This window comes from Chlamydotis macqueenii, chromosome Z, assembly GCF_036417535.1.
Source record: "Chlamydotis macqueenii isolate bChlMac1 chromosome Z, bChlMac1.mat, whole genome shotgun sequence".
In the NCBI taxonomy this organism is placed as follows: Eukaryota; Metazoa; Chordata; class Aves; order Otidiformes; family Otididae; genus Chlamydotis; species Chlamydotis macqueenii.
The window spans coordinates 11,889,081-11,913,028 of NC_141593.1; the positions used below are offsets into that span (position 1 = coordinate 11,889,081).

At 42.6% G+C, this 23,948-nt stretch overlaps 2 protein-coding genes across 4 annotated transcripts in view; one reads left to right on the forward strand and one right to left on the reverse strand.

The window, feature by feature from the left end:
* Positions 1-62: 62 nt before the first annotated feature.
* SKP2 (S-phase kinase associated protein 2) lies at positions 63-17,348 on the forward strand. The gene is made up of 10 exons (XM_086769914.1): positions 63-181; positions 1,065-1,333; positions 2,648-2,759; positions 3,041-3,184; positions 3,775-3,909; positions 5,852-5,950; positions 10,211-10,338; positions 11,863-11,914; positions 12,586-12,693; positions 15,016-17,348. Exons 1-10 carry the CDS (start codon positions 174-176, stop codon positions 15,227-15,229), a joined length of 1,269 nt encoding a protein of 422 aa, XP_086626040.1. The 5' UTR covers positions 63-173; the 3' UTR covers positions 15,230-17,348.
* A 3,013-nt stretch (positions 17,349-20,361) lies between these two features.
* NADK2 (NAD kinase 2, mitochondrial) overlaps positions 20,362-23,948 on the reverse strand; it is a 30,389-nt gene continuing 26,802 nt past the window's right edge. For all 3 annotated transcript variants that reach the window (XM_086770719.1, XM_086770720.1, XM_086770721.1), the window contains exons 9-12: positions 21,918-21,973; positions 21,780-21,833; positions 21,208-21,331; positions 20,362-20,500 (exon numbers count right to left, since the gene is read on the reverse strand). In XM_086770719.1, the coding sequence (XP_086626845.1) occupies positions 20,362-20,500; positions 21,208-21,331; positions 21,780-21,833; positions 21,918-21,973 (373 nt within the window). The remainder of the gene's footprint in view (positions 20,501-21,207; positions 21,332-21,779; positions 21,834-21,917; positions 21,974-23,948) is intronic.

Here is a 23,948-nt window from a genome sequence, read left to right on the forward strand (position 1 = left end):
GGCGGGACCGAACTACAACTCCCGACGAGCTCTGCAGCGGGCGCCAACTGGCTTCCGGCCGCCGCGGGCCGCCCCGGCCGCGCGGCGGGGCGGTGCTAGAAAGCGCGGAGCGCGCAGCTGCTCATTGGTGCGTGGTGCTCCCACTCGATGCGTTGGGTCTCCCAGCCGCCGCCATGCACAGGTACCGGGTGGGGGGAGGGGAGGAGAGGAGCACTTGCCGCTCGAAACGTCGTCCCCGCTGGTGGGGGAGGGGAGAGCCGTGTGGCGCGCGGGCTGTGCGTGAGCCCTTGCGAGGCGTGGGGGTGCATGGGGGGAACCCCCGGCGCGTGCATGGGTGTCGTGAGAGCGTGAGTGTTCGGGGGTGGGGGAGATGCGTGGGTCCCGGGAGTGCCTGAAGGTGAGGCGTGCGTGGGTTCCCGGCAGGAGGAGAAGGGGGGGTCGTGCAGCGCGCGTGGGTGCCCGGGATCCCCGGGCCGCTCTCTCCCGCGCCGCGGGAAGGTAGAACACTGCCCGGCCCCCCCCGCCTCCCTGCGCCCCGCGTGGCGCCGGCGCTCGCGCCGAGGTGCGGTGCTGGCGCCCAGCGGCCGCCGCGCGCGCCCCCTCCCGTGCGAGGGCGCTCCGCCATTCTGCACCCCGCGCCTTCCCCCTTTCCGCGTGTTCCCGCCCGCTGCCCGCCGGCGCTGGGGTCCCCGGCTGCACTGGGTTGGCGTGGCGAGGTTTTGGTAGCTCGGGGGGGGGGGGGGGGGAGGGGCGGGCCGTCGCACAGCTCCTCGGTCGGCCTCTCTCCCCGGTCCCCACCGCTCACCCCCTCGCTCCATCCGGGAACGGGCTGGGCTTGGTCCCCGGAGCGTTGTTATCCTCAGTCTGCCCAACTGAGCCCACGCCTCCCCTGCGGCCTCTGCCTGTGCTCCCAGCACCCGCAGATTTAAATTCAAGTTACTGCCCTTCGTGGAGATGTGGCTTCTGTGTGACTGTGAAATGCTTCTGTACGAGAAGTCCCCTCTTGTGTGTGGTGTCAGTCTGGCGGGTGCCTTCGGAGCTTATGGGTTTTGCTGTGTCTGCAGAAAACACCTCCAGGAGATTCCATCCTCCAGCAGCAATGTTTCCACTAGCTTCACCTGGGACTGGGACTGGGACTCGAGCAAGACCTCAGAGTTTCTGTCAGGCATGGGAGTGTCTGTCCTTAAGAAAGATAAGCTGGGCAATGAAAACACTCCACAGGACCTGCTGGTGTCGCCGCCTTGTCCTCCTCAGAAACGGCAGAAGGTGAAGGAGAAGGAAAAAGATTTTGTCATTGTGCGCCGGCCTCGGCTGCTCCGAGAACCAGAGTCAGGTACCATCACCTCAGTCCCAGTTTTGTTCAGCCTTCAGCAGAGATGGAGAGTGGGCGTCGTGAGGTCCTGCTTCTTGCAGTGGGGTTGGACTAGATGACCTTTAAAGGTCTAGGTCTATATTCTGTACTTTATTCTTTGCCTTTCTTCGCTCTATCCCAGCAGAATATCACTTCTAGATCTGGTGGCTTTCAGGCTTGGGCTGATAAGTCCTGTTTTGTGTAAGCCATTAAGCAGAGGTGGTGTGTTTGGCTCCAGAACTGTGGCCCACGGCATCTAAGAAGTAAGATTCTTGGGACCAAAGGGATCCAGATTCATATCTGTGTCAGTGCAGGCTGAGGTATGCCAGAGGGCCAGCGTCTCTACGTGTGTTGGAGCTGAGCTGTGAACAGTGCAGGGGACCCTGCTGGCGAGCGACAGGGAAGGTGCAGGAAATGGTGTGAGGCTCCTGTGCTGGAAAGGGACCAGTGGGGAAAGAGCAGAGCTGTAACCTGAAGCCTTGGGGCACTTGAAGATGGGGTTATGGGATGCTGGGTTCCTTTCCCTGGTATCAAAATGTGTTTTCAGTCTGCAGTGACTGTGGAATGCAAAATAAAGAAACAACACTCTCCAGACACTAGGCTGTCGTATGAAAGGTCAGAATGCCCTCAGACAATACTGCTGTTAAAAAAGAGAGCGCTGGGTCATAAACAGCTGCTTTTGAGCTCCATCACACAGAAATCTCTCATGGGAATGGCAACATCTTCTGGAGCCGTGGATCTGCTTGTGGGAAGTTGAGATCGCACCACATCCTTTTGTGTAATTCTTGAGGGGATGGTGGTTAACGTGCATGTTTTAAGGAGCACTTTGCAGTACCTGCCGTTCTCTGTGTACCACGTAGAAGCATAGCTCACCTTGGGCTCCCCTCTGGAAGCCTGACATGTAGGAAGGATGGGCATTTTGGCAGAGGAAAGGAGAAAAAGACCATACATGCCTTGGAAGACAAAGGAAGTAATTGAGATGCTTTTGTTTCTAAGATGAGTATGTGAATAAAGATTATTGTCATTTTTTTTTCAAGGGAATTGTTTTCCATAGCTTTAGTATGTATACTATGTTGATGTTATGGAAAGTCTTGCATTTGCCAGTCATACCTAGGCAAAGATGGTGATAGTATCTTCTTACAATGAAAAGCTGAAAAGGGAGATGAGTAGTGGGCTGATGTTTTTATAGCCTAGAGAGAGACATTTTGTTTTAACAGCCGAGCCAAAAAAAGGCATCTGATCAGCAGGCAAAAATGAACCAGCTTTAACTAGAATACATTTGCTCTTTCCCTAAAGGTGTTTCGTGGGATACACTTCCAGATGAATTACTTTTGGCAATCTTTGCATATTTACCACTAAATGACTTGCTAAAAGTTTCCTTGATTTGCAAGAGATGGCATCGTCTTTCGTAAGTATTACTACCCATCATTTAGTACTAAGAAAACCTTAGGTTCCATAGACTGCTAAATGATCTGGTTCTCCTCTTGTTTATTGATGTATAATTCAATTTATGCTGTATGTGGGTTATATGTATATATGATCAAAAGATGGCTCACATACTCTAACATTAATAAATTCTGTTGAATAGCTTTCCCTCCTCTCAGTCTTCTGTGACACTGAAAACTCTGTGATTGAACTCATAGTTCTGACTCTTTCTAACTCACTAACAAGTAAAATTCTGTGCCCTAGGTTTGATGAATCTCTCTGGCAGACTCTTGACCTGACTGGTAGAAATCTGCTGCCAGGAGTGATTGGACAGTTGTTGCCTGCAGGTGTAACTGTGTTCCGCTGCCCAAGATCTTGTATTGGGAATCCACTGTTTAAAACAAACAGGTAAGGCTTTTTTCTACATGTTCTGGATCCTGAAACCACATCTCAAGTATACACAGTTTCTGAGTATTTTTAGTTTTAAGATGTCCACCAGTAGTAGCATTTGTGCTGTCTCTGGAGTGCGGAAGAGCTGATCAATTGTTTAGGCCTGTCTTGAAATAAGAGGATGTGCGTTCACCTGTCAGTTACTTAAAACCAAGTTAATGTGGGTTTTTTTTGTTTTTGTTTTTGTTTTTTTTTTTTTAAAGTATAAAGCACCATCATCCACTTGTGGTTTGTCTTGTTGAACCAAGAATGGTCGGCATCTCCAGCATTTTTAGGTGGGAAGCTGAAAAAAATTATTTAACTCCAGCAAGATAGACTTTCAGCTGTTACGATGAACTTTATAAATGCCTTGAAGATAGGAGTTCTGTGGTTTTGTCTGGTAGGTTAGCAGTAGACCTGGTGAGCTTAGTAGTATGTCTGGTCTGCAGCTGAATACAACAGTTGATAACTGTTTTCTTTGCATTGTTTTAATGTATTGGGAATGTTTATGGTATGGGAAATTTGTGGAGCAAATGCAATTTTAATAAGCTACCTTTCTCCTTTTTCAGTCCTCTCAGAGTTCAACATATGGATTTGTCAAACTGCACAGTGTCTGTTGCAGATCTCCAGAGTATTCTTTGTCGGTGTGAAAGGCTGCAGAACCTCAGCTTGGAGGGACTAGTGCTTTCTGATGACATCATCAAGTGAGTGACATGTTTGGGAATATGAAGTAAACACCTTTTGGTGCTATCATTTTGTGTAGGCTAGTGAAAGAATGAAGTTGAGAGTTGTTCATTATGGGAGTCTGTCCTGGTTTCAGCTGGGATGGAGCTAATTTTCTTTCTAGTAGCTGCTATATTTAGGATTTAGTGTGAGATTTGGTATGTGAAGAATGTTGATAATAAACTGGTGTTATTAGTTCTTGCTAGAGACCAAGGACTTTTCTCTGCTTCCCGGGTTTTGCTAATGTGCAGGTGCAAGAAGCTGGGAAGTGTATAGCCAGTACAGTTGACCAAACTGGTTCCATACCATAAATGTCGTGCTCGGTATATAAGTGGAGGTTGGCCGGCTGGCAGATCTCTCGCTGCTCGGGATTGCTCCGGGATCACTTTTGGTTTTGTTCTGTGATTGCTGCTCAGGACAGGCTGTATTGGTTGTTGGGTGGTGAGAAATTGTGCATTGTTCACTTTGTATATTTTCTTATCTCTGTATTTTATTATTGTTATAATTATTGAGATATATATTACTATGTCTTCCATTGCTATCCTAGTAAACTCTACCTCAACCCATGGGTTTTCCTTTCTTTCTGATTCTCTCCCCCATGCCCCTGGGAAGAGGGAAGGGTGGGTGGAGTGGCTGTGTGCTACTAGATTGTTGCAGTTTAACCCCAGTCAGCAGCAGTCTTTTGAAATTCCCAGTGTTAGACACCTAACAAAACTAGCTGGCAGGCTAGATGAGCTGCCACTTTCATCTCTATCCTCCAGGAGATAAAGTGAGGGGGAAACACTCCTCTAGAAGACTTGTTTCTTGGTGGCTTTTTTTTTATTCCCCAGATTAGGGGGGAGCCTGGAGAAATGGCTCGTTTCTTTAGTGTTTGTTTCCATTGGCTGTTCCTGCAGCCAAGCTGGAGAGCTTGGCTGTACTTTTTTCTCATTTCTGTGCTCCCAAGAGAACTGTTTATTTGGCATATAGGTTCTTTTCTATTTTAAGGGGTCCTGGCAGCTCTCCCACCAGATGCTCATCGTGCATCTGGACCATTTCTCACTTCTTTGAACTTCACTCTGAGTGTCCTGGAAAACTACAGATTCTGTCAAGCAGATGAGCAGTTGTTTGGTTAAACTGGAAAGACACTAATGGATGTGCAGTTGACCTCCTGTTCAGTCACATGAGGTGATTCTGGAGGTGCCAGGGACTGACCATAGGTCAGATGGCAGAGACTCTGGGTGTCCTGCTTTCTACTTTTCAGCTTTCTGATGCCTTCCTCACGCAAGATGGGGATGGGGGAGGCAGGGGGAAGTGTACGAATAAACCAATAGTTTGGCTTTTGATGCTAGATTAAAAGTATCTGAAAACTGGATACTAACTAGGCACTGAGGATGGAAGTTTATTGCCTTATGTACAAATGTAGATACTGGGTGTAAGGGTTTTTCCAGGTTTTGCCAACTGCGTGTCTGCTCTAGTCTTGCACACAAATGCAGAGGTATGCAAATATTTGGACATGTTTTGCACTGAAATATCTTGCAGAAGGGTGACTTCAGAAATAGGATGATTGCTTTGTTTTTTGTAGAAATACAGTCATCTCGAATAAGGTATGGTGTATGTTTAATGACATACAAGAGAAGGTTAAAAGAAGTTGTTTCCTTTTCAAATTAGCAGTTTATAAATATGCAGACTTGTCAGGAACATCAGGTAAGTAGGAAAGTAACCATTTTGAAGTTGTGCTATTGTGCAGCAAGTACAAGAGTTGAGATCCTTAATGACTCTTAAGTTGGCCAGTTTACTAAAAGATGCAGTGCTACTTGTTTAACGAATAATTCTGTGCCTAGAATTATTAAAAATATCAAAAATCTTAAAAATAGTCACATATCCTAGCAATGCAAATAGTGTTGCAACATTTCTCATCCTTTTCTTTTTTCTTCTCCACAGGAGCATTGCTAAGAATCCCAGTTTGGTGCGACTAAATCTCTGTGGGTGCTCAGGGTTTTCTGCAGAAGCATTGGAGCTGATGTTGAGCAGCTGTTCTGTGTAAGACAAAAATAATATTTGCTATTCTTGCTTACTGCTATTTCTGAGAAAAAATATTTTATTTTTTTCCATAGGCATACCAATTGTACTTGTCACTAATGTCTTTTATGAGCCTGTTTGTGTTCCTGAATGTTTAACAGTTGATAATTAGCTGAATAGTCAGTTTCTTTCCACCAAGGTATTTTCTTCTTTAATAGCAAATATGTACTTCAGTAGTTTTTCATGAGTTTCCTTAGTAATCCTTAAAGGAATTCTTGTTGGTGGATAAACCCCACTTACGTTCCTTTGATTATCACGTAAATTCGATTTTTCTTAATGAAAGTAGTATGTGATCTTCACAAAGTGAAATTATGTATTTTTGAAACTGACAAGTGGAGTCCCAGAGCTCCCTTTGCTGCAGAGTACAGCATGAATGGCAGAAAACATTGTGCCTTTCCATCCATGATAAAATAATCCTTTAGTAACCTACTTTATATGAAGCACTGTGTTCAGATTGACAACTCCAGTGATTAAACCGTCTGCTGGCAGGAAGTCACTGAAATGAGCCCCAGTCAATCTGGGATTTATATTCTGATCTTTCTGCTGACTTCCTGTGAGATGCTGGACAATCTTAATCTTTGCTTCTGCAAAAGCATATTTCTAATCAAACTGCAAGTTAGTGGACAGGCAAAGCCTTAATCTTTCTCTGCTTCTCGTGGGTAGATAATGCTTTCTGTGGCTTGGTCTGATTACATGGATCATGAGCTCCTTGGAGAATGGCAGTCTGTACAGCAGACACAGTGAATAGCAGATGGCAAACCTGATCCTAGGAATGCTAGTGGCAACTCATCTGTTTTTTTTTAATTTACATAGAGATTGCCTGTTAAATGCTGTACTGCTAAACACTGCTCGCTGTCTGTTTGTCCTTTGGTTACGTCTACAACACCTGCACACAAAATAAAGACTTTTTGCCAGCTCTGGATGGTGATAGGCTATAGGTAATCAAGCATGTAAAGAGAGTTAAGGTCAAAGCATGCCACTGCTTATAGAAAACCATGAAGTATTTTATGCTAATTGGGATTAATTGGTCATCTGACCAATGCAAATAATGGACAGCCTTTTTTGCTGTCATCTGTGAACGGAGTCACAAATCAAAAGCAAGATTAAAAGACAGTATCTCCGCATGGCAATCTCCAGAGAGAACCATTTCACTTCCTAAGATATTACTGAATCATAGAATGGTTTGGGTTGGAAGGGACCTTAAAGATCATCTGGTTTCACCCACCATGCTATGGGCAAGGACATCCTCCACTAGATCAGGTTTGAGAAGCCCCATCCAGCCTGGTTTGAACACTTCCAGGGATGGAGCATCCACAGCTTCTCTGGACTACCTGTGCCACTGCATCACCACCCTCATTGTAAAGAATTTCTTCATTAAATCTAATCTAAATCTGTCCTCTTTCAGTTTAAAACAGTTACTCCTCATTCTGTCACTACACTCCCTGATACAGAGTCCCTCCCAATCTTCTTGTAAGCCCCCTTTAGGTACTGGAAGGCTTCTATCAGGTCTCCCTGGAGCTTTCTCTTCTCCAGGCTGAACAGCCCCAACTCTCTCAGCCTGTCCTCACAGGAGAGGTGCTCCAGCCCTCTGATCATCTTTATGGCCCTCCTGGACCTCCTCCAACAAGTCTATATCCTTTTTATGTTGGGGGCTCCAGAGCTGGACGCAGTACTCCAGGTGGGGTCTCACCAGGGCAGAGTAGAGGGGCAGAATCCCCTTCCTTGACCTGCTGGACACGCTTCTTTTGATGCAGCCCAGGATGCAGTCGGCTTTCGGGGCTGCGAGTGCACGTTGCTGCCTCATGTCCAGTTTTTCATCCACCAGTACCCCCAAGTCCTTCTCCCAGCCTGTGTGCTGGACCTTGCACTTGACCTTGTTGAACCTCATGAGGTTTGCACAGGCTCACTTCTGAAGCCTGTCAAGGGTCCTCTGGATGGCATCCCTTCCCTCCAGCCTATTGACCATACCACACAGCTTGCTGTTGTTGACGAACTTGCTGAGGGTGCACTCTATCCCACTATCCATGTTGCTGACTAAGATGTTAAACAGAGCTGGTCCCAATACCAATTCTTGGAGTTGCCAATTCCTTATCTACTGAGTGGTCCATCTGTGAGATCTGTGTCTCTCCCGTTTAGAGACAAGGATGTAGTGCAGCAGAGTGTCAAATACTTTGCACGAGTTCAGGTAGATGATGTCAGTTGGTGATCCCTTATCCATCAATGCTGTAACCCCATCAGAAGGCCACCAAATTGGTCAGGCATGATTTGCCCTTAAGTGAAGCCAGTCATCTCTTTATTTTCCATGTGCCTTTGTGGTTTCCAGGAGAATGTGCTCTATGACCTTGCCAGGCACACAGGTGAGACTGACTGGCCTCTGGTTCCTGGGTTTTCCTTGTTTCCCTTTTTAAAAAGGGAAACATGTTTCCCCTTTTCCAGTTAGTGGGAATCTCCCCAGACTGCCACGACTTCTCAAATACTACGGCCAGTGACTTGACAACTTAATTTGCCAGTTCCCTCAGGACTCATGGACATGTCTCATTGGGTCCCAGTGGACTCATGCACCTTCAGGTTCCTTAAATGGTCTTGAACCTGCTGTTCTGCTAGAGTGGGTGGTTCTTCATTCTCCCAGTCCCTGCTTTTGCCTTCTGTGACTTGGATGGTGTGGTTAGAGCCCTTACCAGTGAAGACTGAGGCAAAAAAGTCATTAAGTACCTCACCCTTCTCCATGTCCCAGGTACCCTGGTCTCCTGTTTCCTTCCAGAGAGAGCCCACATACTCCTTGGTCTTCCTTTAATCCCCGACCTACCTATAGAAGCTTTTATTGTTGCTCTTCACATCGCTGGCCAGATTTAAGTCTGTCAGGGCTTTGGCTTTCCTATCCCCAGCGTTCCTATCCTGATCCCTGACTGCTCGGACAGTTTTTCTGTATTCCTCCCAGGCTCCCTGTCCTTGCTTCCACCCTCTGTAGGCTTCCTTTTTGTGTCTGAGTTTGTCCAGGAGCTTCTTGTTAATCCGTGCAGGCTTCCTGGCATTTTTGCCTGACTTTCTCTTCATTGGGATGTATTGCTCCTGAGCTTGGAGGTGGTGATCCCTGAATATTAACCAGCTTTCTTGGGCCCCTCTTCCCTCCAGGGCTTTATCCCATGGTGCTCTGCTGGTCACATCCCCAAAGGTGCCGAAGTCTGCTCTCCTCAAGGCCAGGGTAGAGAGCTTGCTGTGTGCATTCCTTGTTGCCATAAAGATCACAAACTCCACCATTTCATGGTCACTGTTGCTAAGGCTGCGCTTGAGCTCCATGTTCTCCACCAGCCCCTCCTTGTTGGTGAGAAGAAGGCCCAGCATAGCACCTCTCCTTGTTGGCCTCTCTGTAATTTGCAGGAGGAAGTTATCATCCATGCATTCCAGGAACCTCCTGGATTGCTTACGCCCTGCTGTGTTGTCCCTCCAACAGGTAACGGGGTGGTTGAAGTTCCCCATGAGGACCAGGGCTTGTGACTGTGAGGCTGCTCCTATCTATCTGTAGAGGGCCTCACGCACTTGGTCGTCCTGGTCAGGTGGCCTGTAGCAGACCCCCATTATAATGTCACCTGTTCATGCCTTCCCTTTAATGCCCTCCCTTTAGCTCTCTGTCAGCTCCTCATGCATCCCAGGCAGAGCTCCATGAGTTCCAGCTGGTCATTGACATAGAGGGTGACACTCTCTCTTCATGTCCCCTGGCTGTCCTTCCTGAAGAGCCTGTCTCTTCTTTATGCCAGTAAGATCATAGCCCTGCAGGTGTGTATGTGTCTCTAACCCCTCTTGTTTATTTGCCATGCTACCTAGTTGGGCTCCCGATTGAAGCTGTCTTAACTGGCTGGAGTGGCTGAAATTCCTTTGTGCTGCTTTTCAGGTGCTCTCTTACTGACCAGCTGGAAGTGGCCTTGGGAAGTCACTTTAACCCCTTGCCCAGAGCAGGATCTTAATTCAGCACTGGCCAGGTTGATGAGGACTTTCTCTGGTTAGATCTTGAAAACCTGCCAAGACAGATTCCACAGCTTTGATGGGCAACTTGCTGCAATGCTTGGTTATTGTCATAGTGAAACTTGTAGTCATGAATACAGGAAGTTGGTAGTAGGTGTGTTAGAAGTTTTTGCCTCAAAAGTATCAACTGTAGTAGATAATATCAGAACTCAAACTGTATTTCAGTCATTCTTCTAAACAACTCTGTTCATCTGTGTGTAGGTTGGAGGAGCTGAACTTGTCCTGGTGTGACTTCACAGCCACCCATGTCAAAGCAGCAGTCAATCATGTTACATCAAAAGTAACCCAATTAAATTTAAGTGGATACAGACAGAATCTACAAATAGCAGGTAAATAGCAGCATGGCAAACCTTTATCCCACTATGAGATAAAGCCGCAGGCTTTTTTTTTTTCTTCTGGTTGGCATCCACTGTGTATATTAAAAAAAAAAAAAAAAACCAAAACCAAAACAAAACACTGATCTTGTGCTCTGTATAGCTTGATATTGTTGCTGTCAGAGAATCTTACTCATGCCTCTGGCTCAGCCATGAGGGGTGAGATGATTTGTCTTCTGAATTTAAAAATAGTTAGGTGAAAGCTCATTTTATATTCAGTTGAAAGGTGTAGCCTTTACTTCTGGAAGTCCTGGAAGCAGGATACACTGGATCCCATGTCCCACTGTCAATTAGCCTTCCAGATGCTGTTCTTGGAGCCTTCTTAGGGCTTCTGCTATTGTGGCTGCTGATGGCATCTTCCAAAAGAGAACAGTCATAGTAACTAGAGTTTCAGCCTGATACGATGTCCTACAGGTACCAGTTAATTTGAAAGGCAAATAATCTCAGTAATCAACATTAACTAATTACTTACTTATAGTTCTAGAAGGGGGAGTTGGGTAAAATTGCAGAGTAAGAGAAAATGCAGAGAAATCTAGGTCTGGGAATGAGCAAATGTGATGGTAGGGTATTGGCTGAGAAGCAAGTAGGTGACACACAGGCTGTGATCTCTTTTTCCTGTTTAAATGTCCCACAGACCTCGGCATGCATTCCCTTGTGGGGAAATACATCAGTATACTTTTTATCTTGGCCCAAAAGCCAGTAATATGCTGCATAATCTCCAAATCAGGAATTTGAACCTTCTGTTGATCTGACCATTAGAACCAACATGCTCTTCTGTTTGCAAACCACTTTTTATGAGTAATTTTACTCTGTTTCATTGCAATTTATAAGGCATAAGATTTCAGTAGTTCAGTAACAGTCATAATTTAGGCATCATTTTCTTTAGGTTTTGCATTTTTTCTGAAATACCAAAATCCTCTTGCATGTTGATTAGCACCATGCTAATAATAATGGCCTTTTAGGTGATATCTGAGTCACAGGTGATTCTATGCTGTTTGCAAACAATGAAAAGATGTTCTCAAGAATCTCCAGTTTAAATCAGGAAAACCATAACTTTCTGTCACAAGGAAAGAACTTTCTTTGGGTAAAAATGGAGATGCCTGAAGAACTTGATGCTCTGAAAGGGTACTTGATGTGTAGAAAAATTTTAGTATTTTTTTTGCTAGATGTAGGAATTTCAGGCATCTCACCATTACTGTGTCTTAGTAGATTTCTACAGCAGTATAATTTGAATTATTGACTTTGGACTAAATGGATCTGTTTTGCTGAGAATTAAAAAAATTCCCTGTAAGGTGTCTTGATAGGCAGACTATATGCTGTAAGTCTTGAGTGTGTATATTTTTAACAGGAAGCTGAGTTTCAGTTGTGAGATTCCAGTAGAGAAGATAAAAATGAACATATCTGGAAGTGAGTAGGCTGTATAAAGCACATTTGTCTTGTTACTGAAAGATGGACTGACTCTGTGTGACCTCTTTTCAGATGTTAAAACACTGGTGGAAAGATGTCCTTTTCTTGTCCATTTAGATCTAAGGTAAGAAGACCTTATGGTTCAGGGGATTGCCAGTTCTATTGTGATGCAGTAGTTATATAGCAATAATGCATGATTGTGTAGCATTAGACAATAAGAAAACACTTTCTATGCTAAATCTATAAAAGATTTGCTATCTGGCATGATCTACTCTGGAGCAGGTAACTAACTTCAAGATTTTTTGTTACTTCAGTGTAAATGTTACATACAGACAGGATTTGTTAACTAACAAGTGAATGTAGTCAATAGGTAGAGTGGAAGAAAGCATTTAGATATATAGAGTTTATGAGCCCAAGATCCTAGAGAGGATTTCATTCAACTCTGATATAAATTTTTCTTGGCCATAGAACCATAAAAAACAGTGTGTATTGGTTCTGATCTAGTCAGTTAAGATATTTTGAAATCTCAGTATGTAATGTAACTGCCTTTTAATGGCCTGAGTTCTGCTGCAGAGTATCTACCTGCAGAGAAGCTTCTGTTTCACTTGCCCCTCAGTGGAAAGCAAAATCCCTCCCACCACAACACGCACAAGAAATGATTTAGTTCCATACTGAGAAACAAAATACTGAAGTGGCAGAAAAAAATTCATATTCATCAAATTTCTCAGCCTGAATTTTGGAAATACCAAATTTACTGCTGCTTTATACTTCTATTTCATGTGCTCTTATGTACAGTGACAGTGTGATGTTGAAGCCTGAGTGCTTCCAGTATTTTCATCAACTCGTCTTTCTACAACATCTGTGTCTTAGCCGATGTTACCAGATATCACCTGCTGCCTTAGTGTAAGTAATCTCTAAATGGCTTTGGTTTGTTATTCATACAGAGGATGAGTTAACTTGGACTTGCATTATTTTAGGTTTTAAATCTCAGCTACTGTTTAGAAAAGCTTAATTGTTATGAGCAATTAGGAACAAGGAACTGAGGTAAAATAACTTGACTGCTAGAGCATGTACCTTTGAGAATCGAGACTGGAACCAAAGGTATCTGAGCTGACCTCTCCATGGTGTCAGTCTGTGCTCATGGAACTTGCTGCTCAGTGCATGCATCATGTCTTCTGTTAATGGTATTACACTACTCGTACTCATTACTGAGAGGTACAGCTGGAGTTTCTGGTTCTGCTAATGACCAGTTATCGGTGTCAACACTGGGCTTTTGTTTATGCAACAAGGAAGGTATAATCCTTTGGAAAAGTTACCAGAGTTGACAGTAGTTGCTGTCTAGCTAACTTGTTTAAATTCCTTTGTTTTTATGTGCCCTTGTAGAAGTGTTGTAGTTCAGCCCTGATCGGGACCAGACTACGCAGTCTCTCTCTCCACCCTCCGAGAGAATAGGGAGAAATAATGTAAGAAAAACGGCTCGAGGTTTGAGATAAGGACGGGAAGAAAATCCTTAAAGTTACCGTCACGGGCAAAACAGACTCGACTTGGGGAAAACTATTCATTTATTACTACAAACAGCAGGATAGTGGGACAGGGAACAAGATAACCTCCCCCCACCCCTTCCTCCTCCCGGGCTTAACAACATCTCTACCTCCTTCCCCCCCGAGCGGCACAGGGGGGAAGAGGGAATAGGGGTTGCGGTCAGTTCATCACGCGTTGTTTTACGCTGCTGCTGCATGGTCGGGGGAAGAACTCCTCACATTCCTCCCCTGCTCTGTTGTGGGGTCCCACCCATACGACACAGTCCTTCATGAAACCGCTCCAGTGTGGGTCATCTCTTCCACGGGGTGCAGTCCCTCCAGAACAGCTGCCCCAGCGCGGGCCCTCCACAGGCCACAGCCACCTTCAGGCATCCACCTCCCCCGGTGTGAGGGTCCTTCATGGGCTGCAGGGGGATCTTTGCTCCTCTGTGGGCCTCCACGGGCTGCAGGGGGGACAACCTGCTCCAACACGGTCATCACCACAGGCTGCAGGGGAATCTTGGCCAGGAGCCGCATTACTCCTCCCCCTCCTTCTGAACTGACCTTGGCGTCTGCAGCTGTTCCTCTCACAAGACAAGTTCTTCACAACAGGCTGGCAGACACCTCTCAGGTTCTCTTCACATAATCTAGTTCATCTCCTCTCCACTTCTTGCAGCCGGGCCGGGCCAAGTTGGGCCCAGTCGGCCGCCAGGCCAGAGGCTGAGGCCTGCAAGGCCCACAAGGCCTGCGCCTCCCCCTCTGCGCCTCTGCCCCCGCTCAGCTTCTTCACATCTTCTCTTCTCTCTTTTTTTTTTTCTGTTTTCCCCTTCTTAAATACGTTATCGCAGAGGCGTTATCACGGGACATTCTGCTACCCATCGGCTCGGCCTTGGCCAGCAGCAGGTCCGCCCTAGGCCTGGCCGAGTCCACTGAACAAAGGGGAGCGACTTCTAGCAGTGTCCTACAGAAGCTACCACCTTAGGCCCCCCGCCCCCCCCAAACAAAACCACAACAAGTTATTTGTTGCCACTGAAACACATCTTAAAGTTACTTGCTTGTGGGTTTTTTCTGCCTTTTATTATTATACCAGCTATCTATCTTCGTCTCAGGAAGGATGTCAGTCCTAAGGAAATGAGGTTGTGAGAGGAACATAACCATCAAAATGGGAATCTGAAGAACCTCTTCTGTAGCAGTGTGTGCTGTCATGATGATAGCCGGTGTATCAGTGCCTTTCCATTTTGTCCAATACTTGCTTATAGATACATGGTTCACAGGATGACTGGGCAAACATGAAGCAATCAGGAAGCCATGGCTGGCGACTTACCAAAACATCATTAAAAAATTGGAGGGTGATAATACCTAGGAGCTTGCATCCTCTGAGCCACATCCTGAAGCTTCATCTGGGGCAATTCTTTCCACTTGTTCTAAATATTTAAGTCCAGGGCAATGAAAGGGGAGGAACCAGTTTGTTTTCACTGTGTGAGAGAGAGTGAGAACAGCAAGAAGCAATTTATTCAGCTGGTTTCCTGAATTATCAGTACAGAGAACTAGTTTCAATTAAATAAGTGCTTTTAAAAATTAGGAAGGGACTGATCGCTTAAGTAGTTACCTTCTAAAAAATTAGTAGAAATGCAGTTACCTAGTTTGGGTACAGACTGCAAAAAAAAAAAAGTTCATGATTAATTTCATATTTTTTTCTTTCTAGAGAACTTGGTGAAATTCCAACATTAAAGACTCTTCAGGTATTTGGAATAGTGACTGATAGCTCCCTACAGCTCCTCAAGGAAACACTTCCTGATATGAAGATCAATTGTTCACATTTTACAACTATTGCAAGGCCAACTGTTGGCAGTAAAAAGAACCATGAGATTTGGGGCATCAAATGCAAACTGACGCTGAGAAATCCTAGTGGCTTATGATCATGTACAACGCACTGGATGTGATGGACACTGTGTAGTGAAGCTCCTTACGAACTAGAGTGCTGGAGCGCCTTTAATCATAGTACTTTTATGTAAAAGCATTCTAACCTGGTCTTACACCTTAATGTAGTTTCATAAATATTTTTACAGTTTTTTTTTTTTTTACTTAAAGCCTTTAGAAATCTGGTGATCTGTGAGCAATTGTAGACTTTAACTCCTTTTTTTTTGTTGTTGTTACAGGAGAGCTTTTCTTTAAAAAAATATTCTGAAACAATCATTGCAATTGAACGTTAGCCTCTGGCAACTGTTGAAGTTTCTGATGCAGCTTTTGTTGCTCTGAGGTGTTCTAAAGGTGCTATTGGTTAACTCTTCCAGCTCTACAACTCCTGAAATGGCTTGTAGAGGTGCTAGATATCTTAATGAATGAGGCTTATTAAGAAATTGTCTTGGTCTGAGTTTACAGAACTCAAAATTAATAATGGTATTAAACCCATTCAAATCCTTAGCTGAACAAGATGTATGGTAAGATGAGAAGCTACCCACTGTTTGGGAGAGAGACAGAGGACTGTCTGAATTCACCAAACCTGGAAACAGTAAATAGGGGAAGGGATGTCTACACAAATACAGCTAAGACAGCTCGTTACTGTACAAGGTAAGAAGCAGTGTCAGGGAGCTACAGTGACGTTTTTCTTCAGCAGGCCACAAAGGTAGCATCTATTTTTAGTATTCTTGTTAGCAAAAAGCCCATTCAGAATAAGCATCTGTAAACGTAGATGCTGGTTATCCATTGTTTCATGTTGTGCTAGGTTTTCTGATTAAATATTACAGAACCTTAATGTAGGTTCTGTGAGCTTTATCTCAGATAAAACCTATTTTAAAAAGTTCTCTTACTTCCTTTAAAGAATAAGATCTTTCAACTACAACTGATAAATTGTTAGAAACCTTGCAGGCAGAGGGCTTAAATGGTTCTAGACCTCAGACCAAAACTTGGTACTGCAGTGTAAGAGTGTTGAAAGGAAGAAATGCTTTGGTGCTATTAAGAGACATCAATTTCTCTTTTATAAAAGCTTATGTTTGTATTTTACTTCTTGTTTCTAACACTAACCACTACTGTCTGCTGGTGGTTTTTTGGTTTTTTTTTTTTTTAAAGTCATATGGAAAGCTGAATAACTGTCCAAAACAATAACAAACCCCCAAAAAACAAACTAAGGATAGGGACAGGAGATGACTTCAAATAAAACTTTGATCTGGGTCTATCAATCATCAGGGTCCTCATAAGACTGGAATGTTCGAGCAGGTGTAAGTGTTAGTTGAGAAGTCCTAGGGCAAAACTTGCACCCTGTGTAGGGCATCAATATGCTGCTGCTGTTCTCATGGATGCAGTAAGCAAGTAGGTGGTGAATTTAATCATAGACATTTAAGGTTAGCCTGCAGCATTACTGATAGGACTCCTGCATAGATGTAGTGTTTCCCATCTCAACCTTGAAGAAAATAGTTCAGGAATAAATACCTGGTAGTACAGAACAGATTACTGTGGAAAGTTTGTAAGAGTACTAGAATTTTATATTTAACTGTATTTTCTATAGTATAGCAAATACAGCATTATCTTGTTAATCTGCTCTAAGTTGTTTTAGTTTTTTGTTAAATTTAAGAGTGTAAGTAACGCTTGAGTCACTAAGGGGCCTGTGCCCTTTACAGAGGAGTTAATAGGCAACACACCTTGTGAAAGCTGGAGTGGAGAAGTGATGTAAGGTTGGAGGATACTGGGTGTTCTACTGCTTCACAGGTCACAACCTTAGGTTTAGACCTTCAGTTACTTCAAGAAAAAAGTAAATCTTTGCAGCACAGCACTACTGTAAATGCTTCTCCCTATGCACAATGTAACCTCATGCAACTTCTCTTGCATTTAATAAAGAGTTAAGGAATTGCTATATTGTACAAAATGACTGAAGGATGGGAAAACACTTTCTCTGACTTGCCACCAACTTTGTGTCATGGGTTTCAAAAAGAATGAGAAATTTGTCCAAGCGATATCTAAGCAATGGCGGTTCAGAGGATAGGGTGTTGCCACCGATACATTTAGCATTTAATAAACTATGCTTTAAAACCCTGTACAGAATTGGGATAGTAGTATGATTTTAGCTAGGAGTAGTCCTGAAGTTTTTTTATGTACCAGGTTTGGTGCTGGAAGAGGACAAAAATTTGTACTGCAGGTTTATTGGTTATGATGGCAGCTGTAGCAGACACATAATGAAAGTCCTCTGGGTAAGGTCCACCACTGACCTTTTCCTAACTGAAAAAGTTATTTGGTGTCTCCAAGCAATCCATATAAAAAATGGCTACATAGGTAAGCTTCTGTATTTTACCTAAAGCATGAAGGCTCAGAAAGCACAATAAGTGAGAAGAAGCTGAGCATGTAAAACACTCTTGAAAGTTCAAGTAAGGCACAGGACAGCTTCATGTTTCTTAAGTTTTAAAATTTTATTACATAATCTATAAACACAATTTTTTTTTTTAAAAAGCTAAGAATGACAGGTCTAGTTTAGCAGAACATAGTGTGGACTGGCACTAAAAGAAAAGACCATGGATTTGATTCAGCAGATAGAAGAGGTGCAGCGTTCACTGCCAGTCCAGGCAGATTAAATCAGTGTTAAACCAATACTCAGTCCTGTCATGGAATACTGTCTAACAGGTAAGTTGTCTGTACTGCAGTCCTTTGTAATAAAGGATCCTTAAAAAGGATTCTACTTTTCTTTAATAAAAAAAAAGTAGCTGCTTACTGTTATCTATTATAGATCTCTGAATCATCCTAGTTATTTAAATCAAGCATTCACCAGTAAATGCTTCAACAGAAGTGCAATTAAATACAGAAAAAGCCAGTAGAGGTCACTAATGAGTAGGTGAGGCTTTCATTTTGCAAAGTTAGGGATTTGTGAAATCTTAAGCCCCAAATCAGATCATACCTCACGTGCATAGGGCCTGAAAACATTGCCTTTTAGTCTCAATATTTGTAATAAGGAATGACAGGCATCTTTAAGAGGTATGCACCCTGATCAGACTAACCAGTCTCCATGGAAACATAACAGCACACAGATGTCTTTAAACAAGTAGGGGATGGGGTTTCTGCTGTAAACTTGTCTATGCAGGTATTCAAGGACACTTTTGACACGTAATCCCCTGACCTGGCATAGTAGTGAAGTCCTAGGAAGTCATAAATTAGTGTTAGTGGCATTGGTGGTTTTTGTTTGGTTTTTTGTTGGTTTTTTTTTTTTTTTAAACAGCATATTGACTAGTGTCACATAGAGGCACATAAACCACCCTTAACTGGTTATAAATGGATTAGGAATAACCAGAACACCCTAGGCTCTTTCTAAGGAAAGACTACCCTTTCGCATCTTTACCTTTAGATGAGTTTTGCAGATTATTTTAGACATTAAACACTTTATTCTGACAGTTCCTGAACTTAACAAATTTTGAAAGAGTACCTGGCTATTTTGATTTTGCCCTTCTGGTCTGCAATACTGATAACTCAAATAATGTAAATAACTCAATATGTAAGTAACTCAATCTGCAGCACACTTAAAAGGTGAAATGTACAGAAAATGTAATAGCTTATTTAAAAAAAGCTCCATCAGTATCACATTTCCCTAGAATTGAATAGTCTCGTTGAATCAATTTCCTCTAAATTCCAGTTTAGAGTGAATACAAGCACGTAAGTATTAGAAGGAAAAAAAATCCTTTATCCCCATCCTCCACCTATAAAGTTCAGGTTACATTTTGTGCTTCGCAATACACCGATTTGCCACACTGGAGAACACTTCCATTAGAAGTGACTCTCTTCATTTAAAAGTAGTTTGACAAGAACTCACTTTTGGAAATAGGCCTGTAATAGACAAGACAAAACACATTTGTTTCAAGTCATGTCGCAGAAGAGTTCCTGCTGTAGGTGTCTGCATTTTGTCAACTTCTGCCCTCTCATATGCAATTATCAGCACAGACTTTCAAAGGAAGTCGTAGTTCACAGTTTCTCTAAAACATAGCTAACATGTCACTTCTATAATCAGAGCTTTTTTTCTGTTATCAACTTACCTAACACATGATCAGAGGCATGTAAAATTAGAGTTGATTTGTTGCCAATTAAATATCAGTCGAATTCAGCATAGGACTGAAAATTCAAACTTTCTGGGGAAGTTAAAAACTCATAATCTGAAAGCTGGGAAACATATAGATACTAACTTGTGTTCCAGCTCATCTTACTATTCTTCAATTATAAAGAAACTTAGAACCTAAAATTCCAAATCATTCAACTTAATAAAGCCAAATATCTTTCTTAATGATAGTCATATACATACACTACTGTGACTGAACACCTGCTAGCCAGTTAGCCCGTTCAGTGAAGGAGTATATCTTACTTCAACTTGTTTTCTCTATTTTGTATAGTCCTATTAAAGAGCTCAAGAAAACCCTTGAGTTTCAAGTCCCTCTCTAGTCAAAGATAAAAGGTAAGAGCTACCTCATTCAAGATGTGATTAAACCAGACTTTTACTTTTGATGTACATCTACAAAGTAGAAAAAATACTGGAAAAGCAAAAAAAAAAAAAACTGTCACAAGTTGTATGAAATTACAAAGTTGTAAAATTTTTGAAAAGCATACAAAATGTTTGTATTTCTATTACATCAACATCAGGATCTACCAAAATCTATATATCCTTGCATCAAATCTCTAGATTGACAGTCAACTTTTCTACAAAAGTATATGTATGAAGATGTTAAGTTTCATCAGTCCCAGACTGTTACTAAAAAACTGTACATCTGAGTATTTAATGCTACTGACTTAATACTTGAACCCATCTGCCTGGGTTTTTGTCTTACAGGTTAAAATGTCAATTTTCACTGAAGTTAGAGGTAAGACGTCAGATATGTTTCTTTTACATCAGATGCAAAAGGAGCTTAAATACCAGGCTAAGGTTTCCCCAACCCAAAGGAATGAAAAGCATGTCAAGCTTCTTCCAAATGCTCTTGCATCCGAAAAGGCCAACTTCCAACTTAATGCAGCATTGTGATGTGCTGTCTGTCTCCAGGAGTTTCCTCTCTGGATCCAGAATTGTTTCAGCAGAAGACACTAGGGTTCTTCATTCTTCCAGCAGAACAGTGCACAGTGCATCCTCTGTATCGATCATTATTGTAGCTATCGCCCCATCATTGAACTCGAAAGATGTTCCTCCATCTACAACCATACATGCATCCCAACAACGGGAACGGACACAGACTCTGCAAAAACCCAGAAAGTAAGTTTTCACAAAACAGCTTAACAAATCTTAAGTATTTCACACAAGCACTTATCTGAACAGTAACACTGGTTTTTGGACTTTTCCGTGGGTCAGTAAATGCCTCATCACATGGGAGCATGCTTAGAGAAGAATTTAGCACAGTACTAAGCACTAGAATCCCCCAACCTAACAGTACTTTTTCCTTTATCAGAATCTTACATCCTGTAAAATCATTGCTGTTGCCTCATATTATGCTCTGAAATGAGTTTAAGTCAGTCTCCTTTATAACCATCCATTGGTAGCTGAAGACAGCAACTGGAACCACCCTACTTAGTCAGGTCTCCTCCAGGCTAAACAAAAGCACTCTTTGAGTTTCTCCTTTATATACCATGTATTTATGACCCCCTAATCATCTCGTTCACTCCAGTTTGTCAATGTCAGTGTCTCCTACTGATGGAAATGGCATGCACCCAAAACTGGGCACAGTGTGATTCTTTTATTCTGCAAGACGGTACATGGATCAAACATTTAAAAGGTACAACACAACTTCGAAACATTTACTTCCTGTTGTTTTGAGAACAATACTCGGGCCCCTCAAAACACAAACTGGATGCTGGAACACTTCAAAGGAAACTCCTGGATTACTCATACTTCGACAAATACACAGAATGAAGTAACTCTTCAGTGACTTCTACAGCCAACACTTACTTTGAAGAGAAGCCACGTTGCCGGCTACTGGAGAAAACTCTGTTTACAATAGGTTCTCGAATGCTGAAAAACATCTTCGGTTCTTCTGGACTGTAGAGCAGGGATTCATTGTAATCATTTGTTACTGTACATAGAGAAATTAGCCATTAGTTTTGTCAGAGAAAACTAGTTATTCTCAGAAACACAGCAGCTTCTCTCCCTACCAAGAGGGAATACTGAGTCTTGCTAGATATCTAACAGCCTTTGCCTGCCAAAGAACTTTAACTTTACAGAAGATTCCTTTCAGTTCTATAACATGAGGAACACTCAACAGCTCTCTTCAGGTGATTAAATATTAATTGTCTCAAATCTTGTGAGAAGTTAAATTCTTCTAAGATCCATACATAAATAAAGTCTAAATAACTGCTTTCCTATCAAGTCAGATATTTTTCACCAAATGTTTGTAAGAAAGACTGCAAGAAATACTGCAGGAACGCTAAAATACTGAAAACAGTGCTAAGTATTAAGGGTACGAACAAAATGAACTAGTCAAGGTTAAGATACCTTAAAGAGATCTTGCTTTTTTCACTAACCTTTCTGTATGAGTTCTGTGTTCAATGGTGTATTCAAACTTCCATGCTTTTCAGCTGTTGAGCCAAAAGAAAGAGCCCCAGTTAGATAGCGTGTATCTTTATATAAACTTCGCCAGTAATGTCACACTATTCACTCACCGATCTTAAGGATCTCTTCAACAGCTTGATGTGCTACCTTGTTAATATTATAGGACCTAGACAGAGAAGCAGAAGTCTGGTTTGCTAAGCAATACAACTTGAGAGAAAAACAAAACAAAAATAAAAATCTTGCATACAGATGAAGAACGATGTTCAATAACAGGAAGAAAAAAAAATAAAGAATGTTATTAAGTGTGAGCTAACATCAGTTACTTCAAAAGAATGCCTTAAAGTAACTCTTGATTTCACATGTACCTGTAGCTTTGTAAATCTTAATAATCCATTAAGTGACATCTTCAGGAAAGAAAAGTATGATACACAGGATGTAGTCTCCTTATCAATAATCCTCCTGCCTTAAAACCTCAATAATTGCTGACTTAAGTCTGCATTAAAAAAACTGAAGCGTGACAGTTCTACAGATTGGGTGTGTTTTTATCCTTTCTATCGATGTCTTGCCAATTAATTCCTTCTGTTAGTTCTCACTTATGGGAGCCAATGCTTTACAACTACTGTGCCTCTTTGTCCATACCCTAAGGTGTGGGCTTGAATCTCACAAGAATTGGTGTATAAAGAAAAGGAACAGTTAGATCAGACACTTTTGCATTGGCCACATTTGGATGCACAACAAGTCAGCATAAAGACTCAGTCTAAACCAAGTCTAAGTTCCAATAAAAGTCTCCCTCCTGTGCCCAGGCTCAAAAGGGATTAGGTACTAATCACATCCTCCATGCAGCAGTACTGTGAATGTTGCAATTGCCCAGGTCTCTGCACAGCTTAAAATCCTCAGTCCAATACTTTTGTCATGGCAGTAAAACACCTTAGACTGCAACAGACGTCCACTATACATCTAACAGACTACAGAGCTGCTGATGGTGGTTGTCCAAGGCTCTTTCTCTTAAACTTATTGCCTCCCTGCAAGCCTGAACAGATGCTAGCAAGAAACTGAGATGCCCAGTTCAAAATTGTTCTCAACTAGACATCCTTTTATGCAAGTTTTGGCAGCTGAAGAAAGGACATTTAAATCCCTCTCAGGCCAAGGAAGTCTGAAATCCCAGGAGAGCCCTTGCACCACAGGCTAAGGAAGATCCCTCCACTGAGGCTTGGCTTTGGTTTAGAGAAGTCCAGAAGAACACATGGATTATGGCAATGGAGATGGGCAGTCCTGCAGTCTGGTCCCTGGTTCAGGGATTGCTCAGTACAGAATGCATAAGCAAATGAAATGTAAGACTGTACATTCCCAAGGTCTGGACACTGGGAAAGTTCCCCTAGCAGTCTGCCAATTTCATCCTTGGCAGCCTCTAGAACCAAGTATGCTGACTGAATACAAAACTCTGAATTACAATGAAGAGTAAAACCGAGTAGCCATGGTTACAACATGAATATTCATTTTTGAATTTCATTAAAAGCTTCAGTTTTAGTTCATCTTAGCCTGTCACACACTTCCAGGGCCTGTGTACAACGTTAAACTAAAGATTTCCAAACAAAAGACGCTCTCACTGTACACATTTCTCACATCTCAAAACTAAATTGATTAGACTTACATGCAGTACTGCAGCTTGTTTAAACCGAAGTTAAGGTAATTTGTCCCTTTGATTAACCTAGCACAGCTCCACTTAGATATGCCCGTCTTTGTTCAAGGCGAATATTTTGGCAAAGTGACTGTGCCCTTTCAATGAAGTTTGAAAGAGGCAAGAGACTTGGAAGGAGAATGGACACTAGATGTGCCAGAGAACACAACACAGTTTCCAAGTACATGTTTCTCCATTCCTCTTAGAGCTTAGATTTTTTAAGTTTTCTGAGCTACTTCATCTAAGTAATTTTAGCCAACAAGGGTAGTTCAAAGATCTCCCCCATATGCTCTGTAAGTCAGAGCAGAATCTCTTTCCCTTACTACCTCCAACCACGCATCTTCACATGCAGCATGCAACTTCTTTGATCAAAATTACACCTGAGGTAAACTTCTGTCTCAATGTCTCGGCTCTCATCCTTTCAACTTCTCTCTCCATACCTCAGCGTGAGGGGTGCTCTGCT